Below are 24,611 nucleotides of genomic sequence, written 5' to 3' on the forward strand. Positions count from 1 at the left end.
TTCATTTTTAGTCTGAACAAGTGCCACTCTAAGACTTTCTGTAGAGTAATATTTCAGAATGGATGCTTACCCCCACCCTTCTTGCCTAGTTAATTCACAAATTTGTATACAAAGGTTATGAAATATGTGCTAATACCTTTTTTTTAAACTTCCTAAGTACATTTTGCTTAAAGCAATGGTTATCCATACTTCATGACCATTCACTGGGTAGTTCTTTACATTAAAAGGACTGGGAACCTGTTTTATTTGACAGTGTCCAAGGGTGCTCTTAAATTGAGTTAGCACTTTAGTCTGGCTAACATGCATAACAATTCCAGTCTAATATACTACATAACCCCATTAAAGTGGCCTGGAATCGTGTTGCAGCTGCTAAATGAGTAAACACGTTTTGGACATTAGGAAGAAGAGTTAGAAGTGCATATTTTTTTGCAATCATTCTATTAGTTTTCCCAGCAAGAGCCTCATTTCCTAGAATGCACATCATTTGTACCATCTTAAAAACACAGACCTCTTTTGTGAATAAAATATATTTTTACTATGCCAAATCAAATGTTTTCATGTCAAACAATACAATGTCAACCTAAATTTATGAGTGCTTTATTGCAATGTCTTCAGTGTAGCGTCTTCGTGAGCTATTATTTTTAATTTGTTAGTTGTCTTATACAACTTTTGTAATACCTCGTTTTTCAGTGAGGAGCCTCCTTACACTTTCCCAAGATAAATCACTATCGGTCTCTTGTTATTGCCTTTAATTATCTTTATCCAGCTATGTTTTAGTCCAATTTTGCAGCTAATTGGCTGGATTATGTTACACAAGTGGTATCTCCAAAACACAATTAACATTTGGCAGACTTGCGTAATGCTGACAGGCAGGAATTCTATTTTGAAAAATTCAGAAATAAGTTTACATTTCTGTGTTATGCAAATCAGGGTGTGAGATAGACCTTTTATTGATACAAGGAATTTCAGAATGTTAAAAAAAAGTAATAAATGTGCTCCTTTTTACCAGCCTAGCTCCTTGAGTGTTAACCTTTCTAGCAGGCCACCCAAGTGAGAATTTATGTGGTGTGGTATATATGCTGTCAGGGCCAAATGTAGTAGTCTACACCTCCCTTAAAGTGAATGTCTGGGGAAAAAATTCAGTACACCTTTGCAATACATGCATATTCACACGTTTTGTCTTTTTAAAAATGCTGCAGGTACAGAAATTTAACTGTATTCCTATTTTATAATTTTGTTTCATCCTTATACCTGAATCAATAACCAGGTAACATTGTTACATAGTCAGTTTGAAAAAAAGGCATGTCTTTCAAGTAGCGCTAAAGAACAAAAATAGGATAAAGTGATACTAAACACACACTGTTTAATTTACATTATCCCTTCTCTTTCTGTATGTGGATGATGGCACTGTAATTATTTTAGTTAAAAAAATAAAACCTCTTAAAGCGGAGTTCCACTTGAAAAAAATAAGTCAGCAGCTACAAAAACTGTAGCTTCTGACTTTTAAAATACTTACACTTACCTGTCCCTTGCGTGTCCTCACCACCACTGGTTTCACCGGCGGTCTTCTCTCCCTGGTGCCAGCATCTTCAGTGTGGGCACCCAGCTGTGACAGCTTGTGGCTTCACATACGGGTGCCCACTGTGCATGTGCGAGAAGCGCTGCGCTTTGTGAATGGCCCCGTAGTCTTCTGGAACCTGTCACGTGTCCCAGGAGACTATGGGGAGGGTGAGGGGAGACAACTTCCGCTCCTCCCGCTCCACTGAGGAACAGGGGACAAAGGCTTAAAGCGGAACTTCCCCTTTTGGGTGGAGCTCCGATTTAAGTACCTTTTTCCTAATTGATATACAGCTGTCAGTTGACCCAGTTCTTTCCCAGCCTGTCTGCAGGGAAACATAAGCAGGAGGAGCTTCTATTCCTCGGCTGCTGCTCACATGTTCAAAATAAATGCAAAGCAGCCCTTGGTATACAGAGTAAAAATAAAAAATTAATATAGGTGGTTTTAAATTGTCATATAAATATATATTTAAAATCAAATATTTATTATTTTTTGCCAATCGCATGGTGTGGGTGTATTTCTGACAGTCATAGGCTGTGTCACACCCCACCAGCCTGTGCCTTAGAATAACAAGGAGGTGAAGACTCCATCAATCAAAATGTAATATACCACCCCCATTGTGTTTTAATGGTTAGTGGGCATGGAGGAAGAGGGAGGGAGTGGGCTGTCATTTACCACTGTGCATATGCCCACATGTGAGACTCTATAGTCACATGGGTTGCTGAGATGTAGTAGGGAGGAAATGTTCAGGGTAGAAATACACTGAAATCTGAGCATGTTCTGAGCATGTTCACTAACTGCCAACACTGCTCTATAAAATCCCCGATTGCATGGACAGGAGGAGGAAACAAAGAACAGCAGGATCAACCAGGTTTTTTGCAGAATACAGAAAACAAATCCCATAGTGACTGAGTATACTGTGAGTATACTCAGCGTAGCATACTCAGAATAGCGTGTGATACATCGTTTATTGGTAGTTTTTACTGATGTGGGTTTAGTAACACTTTAATAAAATAAAACCAGCTTGCATCCTCACAATCCTAATCCTACATTTGATCCAAAGAAAGGCAAAACTCTTAGGGTACATTCAAACAAATTGCTACATTACAATGCAACAGCTGGAGTGTGGTGGGATGAGAGTAGTGCCAACGTGTCAATTGGGGCACATCGCACTGTTCACTTTTTAAAAAAAAAAAAAAAACAACCTTTATTGAAATGTCACACAGTGATATTTCTTTAAATTCTATTGGCCACTTATGGTGTAAGCCTATGGATTGCCTTGCACTGAGCTGTGCTGGAAAAAAGTATTGCTCACTACAGTGGCATAACTAGAACCATCAGGGCCCCACCTAGAAACCATAAAGGGACCCCTGGCCAGGGCCCTTTCCTCCAAGCCTCTGGTAGTTCTGCCACTGGCGTCAGTAGTTTATTTTTGTTTTTTTTTCAATCGTTTTTACAATTATTATTTATTTTATTTTTTACAATTTTATTTATTTTTATTTTTTTAGGAACCCTGTTGGGGTTTGTTTGTGAAATATCAGGGGTCTGAACAGACATCTGATGTTCCAACTTTCAGACAAAGGATATTGAGAACACCGCCCTTGATCTTCTCTGCAGCCTCAGTTGCACAGACGGAATGGACAGGATTAGCTTTGTACAGAGCTACCTCTCCATTCAAAAACTGAAGCATAGCAAACACAGTTTGATTGGTACAGATCACCGACTCCATTCATTAAAACAAAGAAGGGGCCCCCCTCTCCATCATGATAGCATCCCTGCAATGGCAGGTGGGGGAGGAAAGGGGGAAAGCCGGCAGAGCTGAGGGGGACAAGGGGAGGCCAAGAGAGAGCACAGGGGGGCAGGAGAGCACACAGGTGGGCAGCAGAAAGAAACTGGATAGGAGGAGCGGCGGGGACAGCTGCATACAGAGGGACCAATCTCTCCATTTTCCTCCTACAGTCTGCGGGGGGGGGGGGGGGGGGTTGGGAGGAAGTGAAGTGGGCATTCAGCAACTGCAGGGAGAAAATGGAAGGATCAGTTCCACTTTGTGCAGCCAACCCTATCGCTCTTCCTATCCAGGTGTACAGGCCTGGCGCATTTGCAATCCCTGCGACCCCTGTAGGAACGCCCATGGCTCAACCTACTTTTCTTTGAGTGCACACCACCACAGCTTGGTGGTATTAACCGGCCAGATAAGAGATGAGGCATTTTGCCTTGTCTTGCGAAGGGTCTGTGCTGTAATAGCTGGCCATCGCAGTCCTACTGCACCTGGTGTGAATCTGCCCTTATAAAATGTGGTCCAATTTGCTGTAAGTGTGTTGTTTTTGTATGTATAATCATTTATGTATATGTATACACCTTATAAAATAAACATTTCTTTGAAAAAAAATGTAATTAAATATATTTAAAGCGTATAATTGCTGTTTACATTTAACTTTTTTCTGAAAATGCCAACAATTAAATATTTACCATAATTAACCCTTTAAGTACTGTGCTGGCAGATCTCATTATCAGTTGTAAACTAGGATTGAACACTGTCTGTCCTAACAAAGGGCTAAAGCTGGACTTCTGCATTATATAGTAATGAGGAGAAGCTCCCTCTTTTGTCAGTAGGGAGGACAGACTGAGTTTCCTATCATTTGTTCAGGGTAGCTTGCATTCTGTCCAAGACCTGCTCCAAACACACAACCATAAACGTAATAAACACTTTCTAAAATGATTTTTAGTTATGCTGTGTGAATCGAAATGCATAGCAAACATAGTTGGGTTTCTCAAACTTGACTACAAAAGTGGAAATAGAAATACACTGCACCCCCCCCCCCCCCCCCAACACACACACAAAGAGGACCTGTCAGTTAGGGGACCCTATGTGATAGCATATAGGTGAAAGGTCCTCTTTGTGGGGGGTGCATTGTGTTCCAGGAGAGAGGCAGTAGAGCAACAGTGTATACAGTGAGGGGGCAGTGTGTATAGAAAAGCTCCCTCACTTGCTGGAGCTGACTCTCATTGCCGACTCTTTTTTCTATCTTTTTTTTTTTTCTTCTTTATAGCACCAGAGAAGGAGCTGTCATTCTGACCTGCTGCTAAAGTAAACAAAGGGGTGCCATCACCTGGTGACCCCAACCCCTGCTACCACTGTAGGTACACCCCTGGATCTGCTGCAAAACAGTGCATGTCACTGTGAACAAGCCCTTATTGTCACATGGTATCTTTTAAACTGGGATGATTTTGTACTATGTAATACAGTGCTATACAACTGCTTTTATATCCACTTTTCTGTGCAGTTGTACTGTAGATTCTAATATTAACTTTTCATGCACTAAAGTGAGTATATTAGAAGCTCATTCTCTCTCCTTTTTTGTATTTCAATGGTTTTATTAATTTATAAGCCGTTTAAGACAGGAGCAACAAAACATGCCCACGCAGGGGCTATCAATTGCACATTAAAAAAAATAAAAAAACAGTGCTCTAACACCAACAGAACAAAAGGTGCGCCCATGCAGGGGCTTTCAATTGCACATAAATGACAAAAACATTAGTTTAACACCGACAGTAACTCAAACTAAAGGCAGCTATCCACTGCCACTTCAAAAACAAACAGAAAAAGAAAAGGAAAGAGGAGTACAAAAGGAAAAAGATAACAAGACCAAGAGCAGAGGTCCGAGAACGCCAATACCGAGCAACATCACAGCCCCAGACTCCCCGGGGGAGTGTGGGAAAGGCATATTGCAACCACGGCTCCCATAAATTCAAGAATTTCCGTTGGGAGTCATTACAGATACTCAACATCTGTTCATTGAGCATCATAGTGGTCCTGCACCCCCTGAAGAGGGACAAACGGGCTCTTCCAGGCCTGAGCAATTGTTCTAGTGGCAGACAAAAACAGGTAGGAAGCCAACTTCTGCTGGTGAGCCAAGAGGCCCGGTGTGGGACAATGAAGCAAAGCATACCGAGCATCCTGGCGTATGGAGAGATGGAACAAGGTGAAAAGGAGGTCAAACACACAAGACCAAAAATGAAACAGTCTTGGGCATGACCACCAGATATGCAATACATCACCACGATGGCCACAACCCTGAAAGCATCGATCACTGCAGGCAGGGTTCACCTGGGCCAAACGAGCCGGAACCCAATACCAACGAAACAATACCTTGTATGCCACCTCCAGCGTGGTCATATTAAACGAATATTTAGCTGTAAGCAACCAGGCCCTATTCCAGTCCTCTAGATCAACAACTGCCACCAGGTCTCACTCCCACTGAGCGACATATGAGAGAGAAGTATACATCAAGTGTCAGTTCAAAGCTGTATAAAGAAGGGAAATAAGGCCCAGGGCGCCCAGACGCTGTTGGAAAAGCAGTTCAAAGGCAGATTTCTGGTGCGGAATTGCACCGCAGTGAGGTCAGCCAATGCCGCAATTGAAGGTAATGAAAACATTCCGCCGGAGGGACATCCCGTGACTCCCAAAGAGAATTCCAAGCGGGGAAGGACTGAGAAGTCAAAAAGTGTCGCACCTGCGAAAAACCATTGTCCACCCACCAAGAAAACTCCCTTGGTTGTTGTAAACCCGGTGGGAAGAGAGGGTTGTTAATAATTGGGAGCAAAGGTAGGAAAGGTGACAGGCCACTGGAGTAACGTACCGAGTCCCACACTTGTAAGCCATGGAACGAAATCGGACTCGGTACCATAGGGCGTAGGGCAGGGGGAAGCCATAGAAGCATCGATGTCGCAATAGGGGCACAATTAGGTAGTTCCAGCAGGACCCAGAGAGGAACGTCTGAAGAAGCGTGCAACATACACAGCTGGGCAATCTGGCTCGCCTGATAATACTTGGTTACATTAGACACCCCAAGACCACCCTGGATTCTATGAACAAAAAGCGTATTTCTGGAGAGTCTGGGGCACTTATAGGCCCAGCTAAAATGCATAATCTTCGCCTGAATCAACCGAAGGAAATGAGGATGAACCCACACTGGGAGGGTGCGAAAATAGTATAACCAATTTGGCAAGATGGTCATTTTCACTGAATTAACCCGTCCTATCCAAGACAGGTGAGGAAATTGCCAAGAGTGCATAAGAGAGGACACAGAGCGAAGCAATGGATAATAATTTGCAGCAAACAACGAGCCGTAGATAGGGGTCAAGCGAATGCCTAGGTATTCAAGAGAAGAGGAAGCTCATTTGTAAGGGAAGTGGGACTGTAGGCGCGAAACCAAATGTGAGGCCAAAGTAATATTGAGAACAAGTCTTATCCAAAATAATACGGAGACCCGAAATCAAGGAGAAGCGCACAAGAACCTGTTGCAAATTTGAAGGCATCGTCAGGGGATTAGTGAGAGTAAAGAGGGCATCGTCCGCAAAAAGGTTCAACTTGAACTCTTGTCCCGCGTATGGAACACCCAATACATTACAATCGGTCCAGAGTGCTAAAGCCAGTGGCTCAAGCCCAAGTGGTCCTCCAGCAACCTCCCAGTAGGACTGACACCCAACCCGGACCTACCCGAGCCAACCTCCCATCCCGGAGCCCGAGGGAACCATCAGCCCATTCCACCAACGGGAACCCGAACAACGTCACCCGGACCCGTGGTAAGCCGCAACAGCAAAGAGTCATAATCCTCAAGTCCAGGAGGAGACTCCCCCCCCCCCCCCCCCACTCAAGGATGGAACCCACGGGAACAGGCTGGATCAGGCCCAACCTGGAACACTAACAAACTGGGAATGCCCTAAGGGCCAAACTCACAGTCCCGTCAGGAGAGTCCAATGGTGAAACACAATGTGGGAGTCCCAAGATACATCTTCAGCCTGGAGAAGAGCAGGACGGACTTGATCGTAGAGGGGTCTAAAGGAGGGCCCTCTTCCTGTTGAACGACCATTCCCAGAGGCGGCCCAGGGGAAGCGGCCTCACCGGGGATCCGGATGAATGAGCTGGGCTCTGAGTAGCGCCTCCCGGCGAAAGAAGGTATCAATATTCCAGGATAGAGTGGACCTCCTCCGGGGTTTCAGTTGCGGCCTCCGGCAGGAGACCCGAACTCGAGGCCGGGGCTTCAGATGCGGCCTCCAGCGGCGGATCCAAAATCGAGGCCGTGACTTCAGACGCGACCTATAACGGGTAGGCCGCAAATCCAGCGCGGCCTGCCGGGCGTTGGAGGCACCGGCAGCCACTGATTTATTGCCCATTGGGGCAGTGGGGGCTAGGAGGAGCTGGAGGGAAGGCCAGTAACCCCCCCCCCCAGGGCTGGAAAATCGTCCGATGTGTCCGGCGGCCGAGGAGCAGGCCTACAATGCGGCCATCCAATCTGCTGCTCATGAGCGCCCCCCATTCTCTCTCCTTTTTTGACATACGATCAGTGTTTTCACCCAAGATTCATAAAACTGTCATCAAGATTTACACATTTTCACACGGGATTGGAAAATGTATGAATCTTGGGTGAAAATATTGTTCTCTTAATTTCAATAGTTTAAAAATTCTCTCCTAGTCTTGCCTTTCAAAGTTGTCAGAATAGACTAGATTCCCCTTCAAAAATAAAATCTCTTGTTTTATCATTCCTTTTGGCTTTTTGGATACGAGTCACAGACCACAAATGTCAAACTATTGTAAAGGCAGGAGCTTCTGGTTCCTGCACACCATTTCAGTAACTTAGTCATTTGGAATTACTGTAATACAAGGGCTCTGTAAATGTTCTCTGTTCTTGAATATGAGTCATGTTTAGTTTGGAAGTGCTCATATGGGGCTGTTTTTCTGAGATTTTTTTTAGCACATGTTTAATGTGCACAGTAGTTGGCATGTGTTTTGTTGATACCTGTTTATTAAGTTTTTCGGTTTGTAGCCATGCAAAAATCCATCTACTATAAAGGACCAATTTGATAGTGTAAGAACTGAAGAACTGGGATTTTATGTTAAATAGCTTGGTGCTCATTGAATTTTATGTTGCCTACTTTATCTTATATAGAGAAAAAAAATACAATACTTCATCACCTGGCAAAATTTAAAGTGGACCCCTAGGAAAATCATCAGCCGCCCGGCTGAAATGTAGCAGCTCTTTAAACTGCCAGCTCTGATTACACAAAATTGCACACTGAATAGATCAGACTATCATTCTACTCTCTACTCCTCTCAGAAAGCTCCAAGTGTTAGATACTGGCTGAATTTCGATCCATGTATGGCTGACTTAAATGTGATGTATTGTTGTGTCATCTTTGATTACCTTTCTAAAAGCAACATGTGCTGAGAACATAAACTATACTGACAAAAGTATTGGGACACCTGCCTTTAAATGCACACAAACTTTAATGGCATCCCAGTCTTAGTGCATAGACAGTTGGCGACTTCTGCGCACTGTGCGCTTCAGCATGTGCTGACCCCGCTCTGTCATTTTATGTGGCCTACCATTTCGTGGCTGCATTGCTGCTGTTCCCAGTTGCTTCCACTTTGTTGTAATACCACTATCAGTTGACCGTGGAATATTTTGTAGCAAGGAAATGTCACGGATGGACTTATTGCACAGGTGACAACCTATCACCGTACCACACTTGAATCCACTGAGCTCCTGAGAGCGACCCATTCTTTCACAAATGTTTGTAGAAGCAGTCTGCATGCCTAAGTTCTTGATTTTATACACCTGTGGCCATGGAGGTGATTGGAATACCGGAATCCAATGATTTGGAGGGGTGTCTCAATACTTTTGCCAATATAGTACAGTATATATGAAGGCTGCATTTCTGACCTTAATTCTAGTTGCCTGGTTGTCTTGTTAGTCAGTACAATTCATTGGCCTGCAACAAATATGCAGGTTAGGAGTTCTGTATGATTTTTCTGTTGGTCACGAAAGCAGAAATACAGCCAAAGCTCTTTTGGCTGTACGTCTGTGGATCACAGTACAGTTGGTTCTGCACTCTTGTGACCCATTCTCAGCTGACAGCGGGTTGAAGACACTCAGCTGGTCCAGGATGGGGAAAAAGTCCGACTTTAATGTTGGGATCCACCCCAGTGTCTGAAGCGGCACCTGGCTCCCAACATTAAAGTTGGACTCATTCCCCATCCTGGACCAGCTGAGTGACTTCAGCCTGCTGTCAACTGAAAATGGGTCACAGGAGTGCAGAACCATGTGACCATGTGAGTTCTCACCCTTAGAGCCGGCGGTGGACCGATGCTGCATCCACCTAGGTAAGTATGACTGGGCAAAAACAAAAGAAACAATCCCACACTTCTCTTTTAAGAAAATTTTGATGCCAGAGAGAGCCATACAGCAAGAATTTTGAGGAGGTCATTGATAGCAGCTTCCATTTATAAAGTCAGAAAATATTATAAAAATTAAGTTGTTAGTAGATTCTTTTTTTCATGATAAAGTGGAAGGAAAGGCTTGCTTTCAGTTAAATCTATTTAGTCAGTTGCACCATACTAGTACATATATTGATATGAGTAAAATGTGTAAACAATGTGTCTATAGATGAATGAGAGAGACATTTACAGCTCTACTTCCTTTCTGAAAGCCAAAGCTAGGCTAGGAGGATAGGAGGAACTGAAGCTCACTCCTGTTGAAACTTACCCACATCACAGATGATACCGAGCTAGGTGGGATGGGGGTGTGGTCATGTGGGACTGGGCAGGACAAGTTTGGGGCTGATTGGAGCTGTGCTGTGATGCTTACACAGACACCAACAATAGTTCCAGGAAGTACCTGTGAGCAGCCACATTCAGCTGCATGGACATAACGTTGTAAAGCTTGGGAGGATTGCTGATTGTCTAGATTAGGCTACTGTTTCTAATCAGACAATTAGCAATTTCAATAATAATATAAAGGTTTTAGTATCTATACCATGGGAAGAATTTTTTTTTTTTTTTTTACTGGAATTCCACTTTAAGATCATAACACACTACATGGAGTGAATAGCCAGGGAGGTTTGTGGCCAGCTGCTGAAAAAGTTTTTTACTCTTACTGTTAAAGCCTACGTTTACATAAAATACAACATAAACACAAAGGACATTGCTTACCTACAGTGTGATGTGTCCCTTGTGCTTCTGCGTTCAGTAGTAATCTTCCTCCTCCAATGCCCCAGTGCTTCCAGTACTGTGGAGGTTAATAGAGCTAAGGTAGCTGTCACAGGCAGTCATCAAGAGTGCCTGACTATGCTCACCCTTTCCATTCAGCTCTTTAATTCATGGCGGCCATACTAGAGTTTCTATGAATGAAACAAGATATATGAATGGAGGGGGCTGACCTTTCAATCATCTTTTTTCATCAATTATAAGCTGTAGTACGGCCTGTGTGAATGGAGGAGATGGGTGGAAAAGACAAGCATAGCCAAGCACTCTTAATGGGACAGCTAGTTTTATTAATCCCCCCACATTAGCATTGGAGGAAGATTATTGCTGAACTTAAAGACACAAATGCAAGGAACACATCACACTAAAGGTAGGTAATGTCCCGTTGTGCTTATTTTGTGTTCTTTTTTTTAAGTAAACTTAGGCTTCAAATGTTCTAAAAATATACCTTATTATAGCCACCTTGTTATGTTTTTTACATGGACTTAGTCCTGAAACATACTCTAACGTATTTTGATTTATGTGCTAAATGTGTCCTGTGTATAATTAGCTGTCTACAATACCACCTAACTGTGCCAGCTCCACTCTTTTGCCCTAACCGAGTGCTTACTATAGCAAAAATCAGAACCAGCATGTGCTTCTGAGGACCGCACGTCACATTGTTCTTCTAGCTCATGGCAATGTGTTATTTCCAGAGCATACTTCAATGATGACTTTACCCACAAGCACACACTAGTTGCCAGAGAGAGAATGGATAAAAGTACAAACTAAATGTACACTTTGTCTTTTAGTGTTGCTGCCCCTTGAAGTGAACCTATAGTGTTTTACACTTTTTAAAGACACCTGTCTAACACAAAATACCTGCTATTACCCTTAATTAAACATAAAAGCCATTTCCGTGCCACTCTCTGACTTTGTTTCACTTTAATATGAAGTAATGATTTCCCTCTACTTAAAGTGATTGTAAAGCTTTTATTTTTAATATTAAAATAATAAACATGCTATATCTACCTGCTCTGTGCAGCGGTTTTGCACAGAGCGGCCCCTGAACCAACTCTTCTGGGCCCCTCCTGCCTTTGACCTTGATTCATCCTCTTCATAGCAAGTACTGCTATGGGGGCAGACAAGCTGAGCTAGGTATGTCCATTGACACAAATGGCGTGGCTTCACTCCCTCCTCACTGGATTTGATTGACAGCAGCAGGAGCCAATAGCTCCCACTACAGCCTCCTTGTCCAGTGAGGAGAGCACAGCGCTGGATCAAGATCAGGCTCAGGTAAGTATTTGGGGGGGCGATCTGAACATAAAAGTTTTTTTTTTTACCTTAAAGTGATTGTAAAGCTTCAGTTTTTTGTTTATTAAAATAACAAACTTGTTATACATACCTGCTCTGTGCAGCAGCCTAGCAGCCCTGATCCTCCTCTTCTTGGGTCTCCCGCTGGTGCTCCTGGCTCTTTTCATCCAGTGCCCCTATAGGAAACTGCTTCCTATGGCGGCACCTGTGCGAGCCCTGCTGCCTGCATCCATAGACAAAGACAGTGAGAAACGCCCCGCTCCCTCATCACGGAGTTTGATTGTCAGCAGCGGGCGCCAATGGCTGCTATGGATCTGCCCTGTGAGGAGGGACAAAGCAGAGAGCCGCTGCTGTCAAGCACATCACTGGATTGTGATGGGTCTCAGGTAAGTATAAGGGGGGCTGGAGGGATACAAGAACAGAAGGTTTTTTATGTAAATGCATTAAGGTAAAAAACCTTAAGACTTTAAAATTACTTTAATGCAGAGAATGCATTAGCATTGCCTTTACAATCATTTTAAGGCAATACTACACTAACTGGCACCCCTTATCCAATGATGATGCCCATTCTAGCAACAAGGATGAGCTCAGGCATGTTAGGATCCTAGTCTGAACCCACCTGGGCTGTCCTACTGGGGAGCAGTCACTGCACGCTGCCAATCATAAGCGGCTGAGGCAATCCACACCCTGCAGGCGCATGTTTAAACTCCCCTTTGTATATGTATACCACGGCTGCTTATGATTGGTGGTGTGTAGTAACAGCTTCCTGGTGGGACAGCTCAGGTGAGTTCAGACTAGAATCTGAACAAGGCTAAGCTCATTCCCGCTAGTCACTAAAGCAGTCACATGGCAGGTAAAATGGCATTCTAATAGAGTTAGGAAATGTTAAGTCCAGGACTTTTTTTCTCAGAAAATATGTGCAGGAACTCCCCTCTTCTGAGTTGTTTTCCCTACCCACCTCCAATCACCAACCCTTGGTTTTACCCCTCTACCCACCTCCCAGTACTGCTCCTTTTAGAGAATACAGAGCCAAGTATTATTTTGTATGGAATTTGTGAATGATAACAAGAAAAGCAGTAAAATGGATCCCCTGCAGCCGGCAACAATAGCTCCCCCCCACAACAGTAGATTCCCCAGCACCAAAAACGCCCAAGCAGCAATGGACTCCCACAACAAAATCCCTTCCCAGCAACAATAGACTCCCAGCAACAACAGCTCTCCCATCAGCAAGCCACAATTGACCCCTCCCTCAACAGTAAATCTCTTTTGGCAACATCTGACCTTCCAGCAGAAATATATCCCTCTCAATCAACAATTGACCTCCACAGCAACAATAGACCACCATGCAAAAATAGATCCTCTCCAGTGACAATAGATCCCCCAGCAGCCAGCATCAATAGACCTTCCAGCCTCCCTTGCCATTACATACGTTCAGTGCTGGAGGTGCCGGAACTGCATTGCCCTGTGCTCCCGCTGAAAAAAGCCCTAGTTAAATCCCAGAATAAAGTGAGACTAAATCAGAGTAGGGCACAGATTAAACTTTACAGCATGCTTTTAAATGTATTAAATAGAGTATAGAGTCACCTCAAACAGATTTCAGTCTCTGGTCCATGAATAACTAGGTGACCTCTTCCTAGATGCATCAAAATCAGTCGTTTTATCTCACCTTGAGGCATTTTCCTCCTTCTGTCATGTTCCTAAAGTTGTTTCAAACAGAGATACTGTAAAAAGCATAACAAGACCATGACAAGATCTGCAGCATGAAACCCTGCAGAAAAAAATCCTGTAAATTTTCGGTTTCAAAATATATAGAAAGTAGCAGGGGCGGACTGACAACTAATGGGGCCCCCGGGCAGTAGGGGATCATGGGGCCCCTGTGTCCTTGCCCAAACTCAAAAAAGCCTATGAAAAAGGTACCAGGGGCATCTCATGGGGCCCCCTACTGACCCCGGGCCCTCGGGCAGTGCCCGAGTTTACCAATGGTCAGTCCGCCTCTGGATAGTAGTATTAGTGTTTACTAGTTATTTTTTAATAATACACCTATTTCAATAGATCCTAAAATAATTTGTATTGTATATATTTTTACCAAGAATTATCCATTTTTTAATTTTCCTTCTGTAATTAACACACTTCATCATGCTTTACCAAATTCTTTTTATACTGGAGGCATGCTTCTTTTTTATACAAGTTATCTATGCATCACACCTTCATTCTGAATCTGAATTATAATCTAATGAAATTGAATAAATATTTTATTGTTATGATTTTTAGGCCTTTCTTTAAATTTTCTTTTTTAATGTTTGTATTGATGTATGTTGATTTATTTTTGTTTTTCCTTTTTGAAGTGTTGAAGTTATTCGCTTGGGACATAGTTACTTTATCAACTGGGACCGTAAAATGTATTACTCTAAAAGAGGCACTCCTGCTGAAGCCCGAACTACTACTCTAAATGAAGAATTAGGGCAGATAGAGTATATATTCTCTGACAAAACAGGGACTCTTACTCAGAATATAATGACATTCAACAAATGTTCAATCAATGGAAGGTTATATGGTAAGAGAAATATACGACTTATAGCTTTTTCTTTTGTGTATTGCATTTATTTAAAGTGGTTGTAAACCCTTACCTATACCCACTATCGCATGCCTGGGGAAGACTGGAATGTTGTGGAGGCCTCTCTTGCCCCTTCTGCCCAATACTCCTGAAGGTGGAGACAAAGAGTCGGAGTGTATGGAGTGGCCCAAGTGCCGGAATGGCTGGCTGGCTGGTTGGTGATGTCCACTCTTTAGGTGGGTAGAGCTGGTAGTCACAGTCCTCAGGACAGAATGCAGCTTGGCTCCAGAGCAGAAGATGGAAGCAGAACCAGGAGACAAGCAGCGGGCAGCAAGTTACCAAGTTGGCAGGCAGAGCAAGTTCAGGAAGCAGGCCAAGTTCAATAACAGCTGGTTAAAGCAGTACAAAAACAACAGGCAAAGAAAAAGCCAGTGAACAAGCCAGGGTCGGAGTAATCAGGTGAACAGGATGGAGGCAAGAGCAGAAGCGAAGTCCAAGGGGAAGCCAAGTAGTAAACAGGTAAGCAGGTTCAAAGGATCAGGTCTCAGGAATACAGGAACAATTTGAAGACCATTCAGCAACTGCTGATAGTGACAGACCATAGGCCACTGATCGCCAAGTGCACACGCTAATTGCTATGTGCATGCATGAGCACAGGCCCACACTGGTTTTCTGGTGCTGGGAATCCAGTTTACCTTGCACCCACTGAAGTGACAAGCCTCTGGTGATACACAAAGATGAAATAACATACATAAGTTTATCTGCAGCATTATCTTCTCTACAGGCATCTAAGACACACAGATCAAAGGCTACTTCTCAGCTTCAGCAGGCAGGGAGTGGGGAACTGATGTCACACACTGCACAGCATAGAAAGGAGAGCTGAGTGTAATCTAAGATGCAAGCAGAGGAAAAGGACCCCCCCCCCCATCTGCACAGTCTCATAGGGAGACATTCACAGCTGAGGTTGGCAATCACCTTCTGTGTGCTGGGAGATGGCCATCTCTCAGGATTCTGTGGTGTTGGGATAACCTGTCAGAAGTGACTAATGCAGATAGCAGAGGGAACAGAGAGGAGACTGAAATCACACTCAGTGCTTTGGATTGAGGTCAGTATGCATTACAGAGGGATATGCTCTGTTCATTTTTCTGTTCAGATGTTTACAACTACTTTAAACCGTCCATTAAAATTTTTGGTGTAAGTTCTCAGGACAGAAAACGATATGAGTATTGTATAAAACCTTAGAAAAATGAAAGTAGAATTGTTATTAGGGATGCACCGATACCAATTTTTTAACACCGAGTACGAGTGCCGATACTTTTTTTCAAAGTACTTGCCAATACCGATTACTGATACCTATGAAGAGTAGGTAGAGGGGTGGTGCGATACGTGAAAACATGCGATTTAGCACATGACTGCACTGAATTTGGTGTGAACAAGCCCTAAAATGTACTCTGTGAGGCAGAGCACAGTTGTCTGTAGGTTGTAAAGCTCCCTTCCCCCCCAAATCCCCTCTCTTAGCACAAATTTCCCCTATCCCCCCCAAAATCACCCATCCTAGCACAACCCCCTTTCCCAAATTCCCCTTCCTAGCACAACCCCCCTAAATCTCCCCTCCTTGCACCCCCCCCCCCCCCAAATCTCCCCTCCTTGCACAACCTCTCCTTTCTAGCACAACCCCTCTAAATCCCCCCTCCTAGCACAACCTCACCATCCCAAATCCCTCACCTACCACAGCCCCCCCCTCCCCCCCCTAAAAAAATCTTCCCTTTTCCTAGCACATATTGTGTCCCTAGTATAGTGATAGCAGCATGGAGAGAAAGAGAGCCAGTAGAGCCATGTGTAGTGCTCTCTCCCCCAGCTACTCTGAGTGATCCTTAGCTCCTGTGCTATGTGAGGCTTAGAGCACTGTAATATCCTGTCGAGATGCATACAGCCCACACCTCCCCGGCTCTCTGCTCCTCTCTGTAATCTTACTGGCAAAACAGAAAGCTGAGCTGGCCACCCGACCCGCATCCTACCAATGGAGAACTTGTCGGCAAGAGTACAGAGAGGAGCGGGGGAGGTGCAGGCTTTCTGTATCTCGGCAGAACATTACAATGCTTTTTGCTTCACATAGGACAGGAGCTAACAGAGGATCGAGGATAATTATTGCCAACATTCTTTTTTTTTTTTTTTACATTTCAGCTGTCAGCAGGTGAATACCGCTGACAGCTGAAATGTCATCGGTTTTTAAGGATGGGGTGGCCCCCTCCTTAACAACACATAATTGCCGGCATTCTAATGTTGACATTTCAGCTGTCAGTGGGGGAATTCCGCTGACAGCTGAAAGAACCGAACCTAAAAGGTAAAACCTAAAGGTAAATGCTCACTATTGGCACCAATTCTGGTACCGGTATCTGTGCATCCCTAATTGTTATAAACCAATGGCACCAAAGCAGGCTTCTAATTCACTCCCTGGTCATCTCCTGCCTTGACTACTGCAACTCCCTCCTCACTGGCTTACCTTCACATAGGCTTTCCCCCCTTCAGTCCCTTCGTGAATGCTGCTTCCAGACTCATGCCGCTGCTAGGCTCATTCACCTTACCAACTGTTCAGTGTCTGCTACCCCTCACTGCTAATCCCTCCACTGGCTTCCGCTCACCCAACAAATTAAATTCAAAATACTAACAACAACATACAAAGCCATTCAAAACTCGGGTCCCAGTCACTAACTTAGTCTCAAAATACCAACCAAATTGTTCTCTTCGTTCCTCCCAAAACCTCCAGCTCTCTAGATCCCTTGTCACTTCCGCCTATGCTCACCTTCAGGACTTTTCCTGAGTTTTTCCATCCTATGGAATTCCCTACCCCAATCTGTCAGACTACCTCCTACTCTATCTACTTTTTAGATGATCCATGAAAACCCATTTATTTAGAGAAGTCAATCCTGCCCCCACCTAAGAACTGTACTATATTTTCTCCATCAGTTCATCACCCCACAGTTATTACCTTTTGTATCACTTGACCCTCCCTCTTAGATTGTAAGCTTTAACAAACAGGACCCTCTGATTCCTCCTGTATTGAATTGAATTGCATTGTAACTGCACTCATGTTGTAAAGCGCCGCACAAACTTTTGACACAATATAAATCCTGTATTATAATAATCATCATCATCATCAATCCTATGCTTTCTGTTTCAGCCTGTAAAAAAGTATAAACTAAAATCTGGCAGGCTGAAACACCATCTGTCACCTTTTCCTCTGTAGAAATATCCCCTTATGGTGGAAGGCAGTAGAAAACATGTTTATTAATAGATTGGTAACATAGAAGGAATACATGCAAATAGAGAGTGAACTTTTGAGAACCTGTTTTTGTTTTTTGTTTTTTTAATTTAGACTCCTTAGATAGAGTTCCAAACTGTTAAAGCAGAACTCCAGCACTCCAGTCTAACTATACAATTGATGTACATATATATTGGAACTTTTTTACCTACCAAAGGATTTGTATCTCTGTCCATTTATTCACACAGGCTTTTTAGACAGCACAAAGGGCACATGCACTGAAACTGTTCACTATGTATGAGCAGGAACTTGTCAGCACATCAAAAGAGTAGCTGCTCTTCATCCTCTGGGTCTGCTGCCAAAATGAAGGATACCTTCCCTTACTTCACTGTGCAACTCATACATCTAGAAGAGATTTTATTAAATAATTTGTATGGCATTTTTACATTTTGTGAAAATGTAAGCACATGATTTGTTAAAATTGAATCCAAATGAAAAGCAGCACATGGATGATGTCTATATAGGAAAAACTTTAATCAGCTGACAAGCTTTAGCACATGGCACACTGTGTGGTGTATGGTTAATTGCTGTTTATTTTATTAATGATTTAATACAGATAGTGCAGCTGGAATACAAAAATTCCCAATTCAGGGGATAAGGATAACAGTAAACAGATTTGTTTTCTGCTGTTACAGGATACTAGTGTACAATATACAGAAACTACTTACAATGTTGTATGTGTCCTGCTCTAAGTTTAGGTGCATATAATATTTGTTCAGAATTTGTATTCAGAATTCTTCCAAGGAAAATTTATTTTATTTGTTCTGCAGGTGAAGTACGAGATGAACTGGGTCGAAAAATGGAAATTACTGAGGTAACAACTTTTGTTTTCTGCAACACTGGTGCCGGTAACATGTATAGCTTAAGAATATTGCCCATTTGTAATAATACTTTTTTCATATCTTTTCTTATATGTACAGTAAGTTCAATTCCTCTCCAAAAAAAAGATTATTTAGTAGAGGCAGCAAGTGGGAGGCACATATGCAAACTGTTGTAATTCCTACACCGTTCACCTGATTTGGATGTAAATACCCTTAAATTAAAGCTGACAGGCTGCAGTTAAAGCACATCGTGTTTGTTTCATTTCAAATCCATTGTGGTGGTGTATAGAGCCAAAAATGTTAGAATTGTGTTGATGTCCCAATATTTATGGACCTGACTGTATGTGCAGGCCAGTCAAGTTCCTCCACCCCAAACTCGCTCATCCATGTCTTTATGGATCTTGCTTTGTGCACCGGTGTGCAGTCATGTTGGAACAGGAAGGGTGCCATCCCCAAATGTTCTCACAAAGTTGGCAGCATGAAATTGTCCAAAATGTCTTGGTGTGCTGACGCCTTAAGAGTTCCCTTCACTGGAACTAAGGAGCTAAGCCCAACCCCTGAAAAACAACCCCACAACATAATCCCCCTCCACCAAACTTTACACTTGGCACAATGCAGTCAGGCAACTACCATTCTCCTGGCAACCACCAAACCCAGACACGTCCATAGGATTTCCAGACAGAGAAGCGTGATTCGTCACTCCAGAGAACACATCTCCACTGCTCTAGAGTCCAGCGGAGGCATGCTTGGTGCTTGCACTTGGTGATGTAAGGCTTGGATGCAGATGCTTGGGCATGGAAACCCATTCCATGAAGCTCTCTACGCACTGTTGTGCTAATCTAAAGGCCACACGAAGTTTGGTGGTCTTTAGTTATTGACTTTTACCACTTGGTGGATGAATTGCTGTTGTTCCCAGTTGCTTCCTCTGTGTTATAATACCACTAACAGTTGACCATGGAATATTTAGTAGCAAGGAAATTTCACGGTTGGATTTATTGCAGAGGTGGTAACTTATCACAGTACCACGCTGGAAATCACTGAGCTCCTTAGAGCAACCCATTCTTATACAAATGTTTGTAGAAGCAGTCTGCATGCCTAGGTGCTTCATTTTATACACCTGTGGCCATGGAGGTGATTGGAAAACCTGAACACAATGATTTGGAGGGCTGGCCCTTTTGGTGTGTGTGAGATCACTTTCGCTGTATAAAGTAACCCCTTATAGTAGTGATTAACTGCAGCTGAACTACAGGTATTTGTTTTTGTACTACAGAGGGCTAATTTTTGTTTTTTAACCCCATCATGACAGGTGATACAGAAAGCATGCTGCTGCATCTAATTGTCTTCATGACAGCAGGCACAGGTAGCTTGCACCAAGTCAATGACATGATTTGGAGGGTCGCCCGAATACTTTTGGCAATATAGTGTACTTACCTACCTGCTGCAGCATCAGTCCAATGCTGAACGCTGTCTCCTGCCGCCTCTAAGCCCAAGAACTAAGTGATCACATGACGACTGATCGCTCAGTTGTCAGGTTTGCGCTGAGCAGAGAGTCACGGCTCTGTGCTCTGCCTCTCCAGTGCTCACTAGAGTGCTGGACTGTGGAACAGCTGGCTCAGGTTCTCGGCACGCTGAAGGGTTGTGCCAGCGACTAGTCAGGAATTGGGGTAGATCCTGACATTATTGTCAGGATTCTCCAAGAGACTGGAGCAGGTCTGTGATTGCAGCGACAGCAGACTTTTTCCCACTGTTGGCTAACTCTTGTTCACAGGAGTGCACAAGTAAGTGCACTCCTGTGACACACCTGAGAAGTATGGCCAACCAAGCTTTGGCCATGCTTCTCTTTTAAAGTCTACATATTAAATTTTAATTTAAACCAAAAGTGACCCTCTAGGGATTGGATTTAGCCTACCCACTGTACTACTTGTCATTTTTTATATGGTATTTTTGCACTGCTTAGTATAGTATTTTCTCATGGGTAAGTTTTCTATGTAAATTTTACAGCTGCTTTCCTGTTTAAATGATTCATTTAGTTTTCTATGTGTGTCCATGTATTTTCCAGAAAACACCACCAGTGGACTTCTCATTCAATACTCTTGCGGATAGCAAGTTTCAGTTTTATGATCACAGCTTAATTGAGTCTATAAAGCTGGAGGAGCCCCATGTGCAGGAGTTTTTCAGATTGTTGTCTCTCTGTCATACTGTCATGTCTGAAGAGAAAAATGAAGGTTTGTATGGAACTAAGCATACCAGCATGTAAATTTAATTTGCTACACACTCAAGCGAGAGATCATTACTTGAAACAAGAACTAAAAGAATACTGGGATATCAATTGTTTTTAGCCTAATCATAATGGCAGTGCATTGCATTTTCAAAATTTTACAGTACTATATGCTGCACAGCCAATGCTGTTGACTTAGATATATTTGTAGACTCTAGAATCCTGTCTCCTCATTTTCTTGCCAGATTCTGTATTTCCTTACTATCTACCTGGTCTTTTTTCATAACTGCTTTACTCAGTTGTCCCATCCTGTCCCCCCTTAGATTGTATAATGCCTGAATGTTTTAGCCACAAAATGCATAACATGTATGCACATTAAACCTCATTGCCAGTTAGTTAAGTCATCCAGTGCATCTGGGTGACTGTTAGCTAGTAAATTAGAAATATTCTGCATGGACTGTATACTACATAGCTTTGTGTCACCTGGAAACACTCTTTATTATTTCGGAATCAATTAAAAGTATTGCTCTTACCCCTTTTTCCCCTCTCTCCTCCTCTTCCTCTCTGTGCTACAAATGAAATTTCCACCTTTCCCTCCTTCTTCCCTTCCCAAACAACGTTTTGGTTCACCTACACTAATAATCTACATGCTGCTAGGTTAATTGGCTTCTGTCTAAATTGGCCCTAGTATGTGTATGTATGAATGTGAGTTAGGGACCTTAGATTGCAAGCTCCTTGAGGTCAGGGACTGATGTGAATATACAATATATATATGTGAAAAGCGCTGTGCAAATTGACAGCTCTATGTAAGTGGTTGTAGTAATAAGAGTAATAATCTCCACACGTAACTTCTACCTTCCACTTTAAACGACTACACAACAAGAATCTATCTGATATTAATTGCCTCCTCACACAATGACCAATGAACCTCTACCCTAAGCCCATACTTACTTCTCCAGTTATAAATAACGTATACATAAAATGAGCATCTGACTGCTTGAAGGATAACGCCGCTATACAATATGATACAACAATCTAGGACAATTATGAACCCTGAGTTTCCTTATTTGTATTGGGAGACTTGCTGACATGATTGTAATCAGTGTTAAATATTAATGGAAAATTGCTTGGCCAAACTTGTGATACTCCAATTGTAACCCTTTGTTGAAAATGTGAATAAACAAATTGAAACTAAAAAGTATTGGCTTCCAGAACTGAGGTTTGGGGTACACCAACTGAAACCAAACCTTGAATCATACAGAGTATATCCTGTATTAATTACAAATTTCGAAAGACAGCCCTTGAGCAAGTTTTATATCTATTTACTGTATTAATTTGCTAAACCTATGGATCTTAATGTTAACTTATCTGTGTCAAGCAGCTTAGCAAGTCCAAATATATTGCATCTACAGACATTTCTTTATCCAAGTTTCTGTTTGCATCCTCATAAAAAACAAAGATTTGTTTGACAACATCTGTATTTCATAAGTCTGTGCTGGCTTTCACTTGTATTGTTTTACAGCAAATACTATTCTATGGGTCCTTACCAATTACTTAAATATCTTACCAGCATTAGCAGTTAAACTAATAGGTTTGCAGTTTTTGAGTGAAGACCTTAATCACTTGTGGTGCCACTTTACTTTGCAACAGTTTGTTGATAGAAAGCCAGTCATTAAAAAACAGTGGCTTATATACTGTACCTAACTTTAAGCTGGCCATAGATGGATGATTTCTTTTCGTTCACTCAGCAGGCTGAAAAAAGAAGATATTACTTTATTCATACAAGTGAGGTGGATGGAGGAATCCCCCGCCACCAGTATTGGGATTGATTTACTAAAACTGGAGAGTGCACAATCTGGTATAGCTCTACATAGAAACCAATCAGCTTCCAGGTTTTATTGTTAAGGCTTAATTGAAAAAGCTGACGTTAGAAGCTAATTGGCTACCGTGCACAGCTGCACCAAATTATGCATGCTTCAGTAAGTTAGTAGAGTTAGGGCTCGTTCACACTTGACTGTTTTACCAAATTTTGCCAAATGCCCCTATAGCGTTTGGCAAGCGTTAGTCCGGCGTTTGCGGAACGTTTTTAAACCCTCCGCAAACGCCGCATGCGCGGTTTAGCGGCGGTTGCAGAGTGTTAAAAACGCCCCACAAACGCCTATAATGAAGTTTAAATGGTGTTACCGCTCCGCAAACGCCCCGCAACCGCGCCGCAAACGCCAGCCGGGCATTTGCGGAGCGGCACCATAGACAAGAATAGGAGGCTTCAACGCCTCCTGACTCATCCAGAGGCGTTCGTTTTGCCGCACCGCGCCGCGACACTACCGCTCCCGTTAGAACAGCACCATGTGCTGCAATGTGCAGAAATGCCAGAGGCGTTTGGGAAGCGGTAGAAACACTTCCCAAACGCCTCTCTGCCGCCTGCACACATTGCTAGTGTGAACGTAGCCTAAGTTCAGCTAGTAAATCAACCCCATTGTATTTTGACAGGAGGACTCTCCACTGTCAGAATATTCCGGTCAGCGATTCCCTGCAACCGCTAATTGAAAAGTTTTCCAACATTCCCATTCAACAACAGTCAACCTATCAATTGATTTCTGTTGAACTGGGGCGGCCACACATGGGTCAAAATTCAGCAGTTGGTGGTACAAATGTTTTACAAATGTAACCACCTTATATATTTTATATTTACATAGTTGGTAAGATTAATAAAAACACCAGTCTATCCAGTTCAACGTGTGTGTGTGTGTCTGTGTGTGTGTGTGTGTCTGTGTGTGTGTGTGTGTGTGTGTGTGTGTGTGTGTGTTTATGTCACTACCATTTTCCAAATCCCTGTATATTGCATTCTCTTAAGAAACACATCCAAATTTTCTTTTAAATTATCAAGACTCCTCATTCACACCACCAACTGTGGAAGGGATATCCACATCCTTACCACTTTAACAGTAAAGAACTTCTTGCACAGTTTAAGGTTAAACTGCTTCTTGTCAAACTTTTTTTTTAGTGACCGTTTCTTCTTAACCACTTAGTTGGTTATACCAGGATCATGGCAGCTGCAGCCATGGTCCTGGTATGAAAATTGTTTGTAGGCGATGATCGTTTCTGTAAAAGTGAACTGAGTGGCTATAAACGTTTGATCAGTTTTATTGGGGGCAGAAGGGGATTCCTCCTCCCCCACACCCCACCTTTCCCAGGCTATCCCGTTCCATGGGGGAGCCTGGGACCGATGTGAGTGGTCGGGCCGGCTTACCAGAGAAAGCTGGGAAAAACTGTTCCAAATCATCTTTATGGTGTATCAAACCAGAAGCGACGAGGATTTCTTTGCTTTCAGTTTCAGCCCTTTGTTTACTGGCCAATACCAGCTGGTAGATCAGCCAATCAAATTGATCTCAGTTTGATTGGCTGCTTTGGAGGACAGAGGCCTGTCACTGCCCATGCTATCACAAGGGATGTTCTTCATCCCTTGTGAAGCAATACAAAATTAAAGAAACAGAGTAAAATTAATAAATACATTGAAAAAATGAAAGCGCATCTGTCCCCCTGTGCAAATGGGAACGCTCACGTACGCCTGGCAGGCATATGTAAACGGTAATTGCACAGCACAAAGGTATCACCACAAACTGAGTGAGAGCAATAAGTCCCAGACCCCCTCTGTAACTCTAATATCATAACCTATAAATGGTTTTAAACCGTCGCCTGTGGATAATTTAATGTGCCGTAGCATGTCGCCATTCCATGAGCGTGCACAATTTTAAAGCATGACATGTTAGGTATCTATTTACTCGGCATAACATTATCTTTT

The 24,611-nt window shown here is 42.9% G+C and overlaps 1 protein-coding gene across 2 annotated transcripts in view; it reads left to right on the plus strand.

Annotated features, from left to right (window-relative positions):
- ATP8B4 (ATPase phospholipid transporting 8B4 (putative)) overlaps positions 1–24,611 on the plus strand; it is a 393,898-nt gene that overhangs the window by 275,976 nt on the left and 93,311 nt on the right. For both annotated transcript variants that reach the window (XM_089670310.1, XM_089670311.1), the window contains 3 exons: positions 14,240–14,448; positions 18,541–18,584; positions 20,651–20,816. In XM_089670310.1, the coding sequence (XP_089526436.1) occupies positions 14,240–14,448; positions 18,541–18,584; positions 20,651–20,816 (419 nt within the window). The remainder of the gene's footprint in view (positions 1–14,239; positions 14,449–18,540; positions 18,585–20,650; positions 20,817–24,611) is intronic.

Source organism: Staurois parvus, unplaced genomic scaffold (genome assembly GCF_062004578.1).
Source record: "Staurois parvus isolate SC_StPar_1 unplaced genomic scaffold, SC_StPar_1.0 ptg000089l, whole genome shotgun sequence".
Taxonomy (NCBI): domain Eukaryota; kingdom Metazoa; phylum Chordata; class Amphibia; order Anura; family Ranidae; genus Staurois; species Staurois parvus.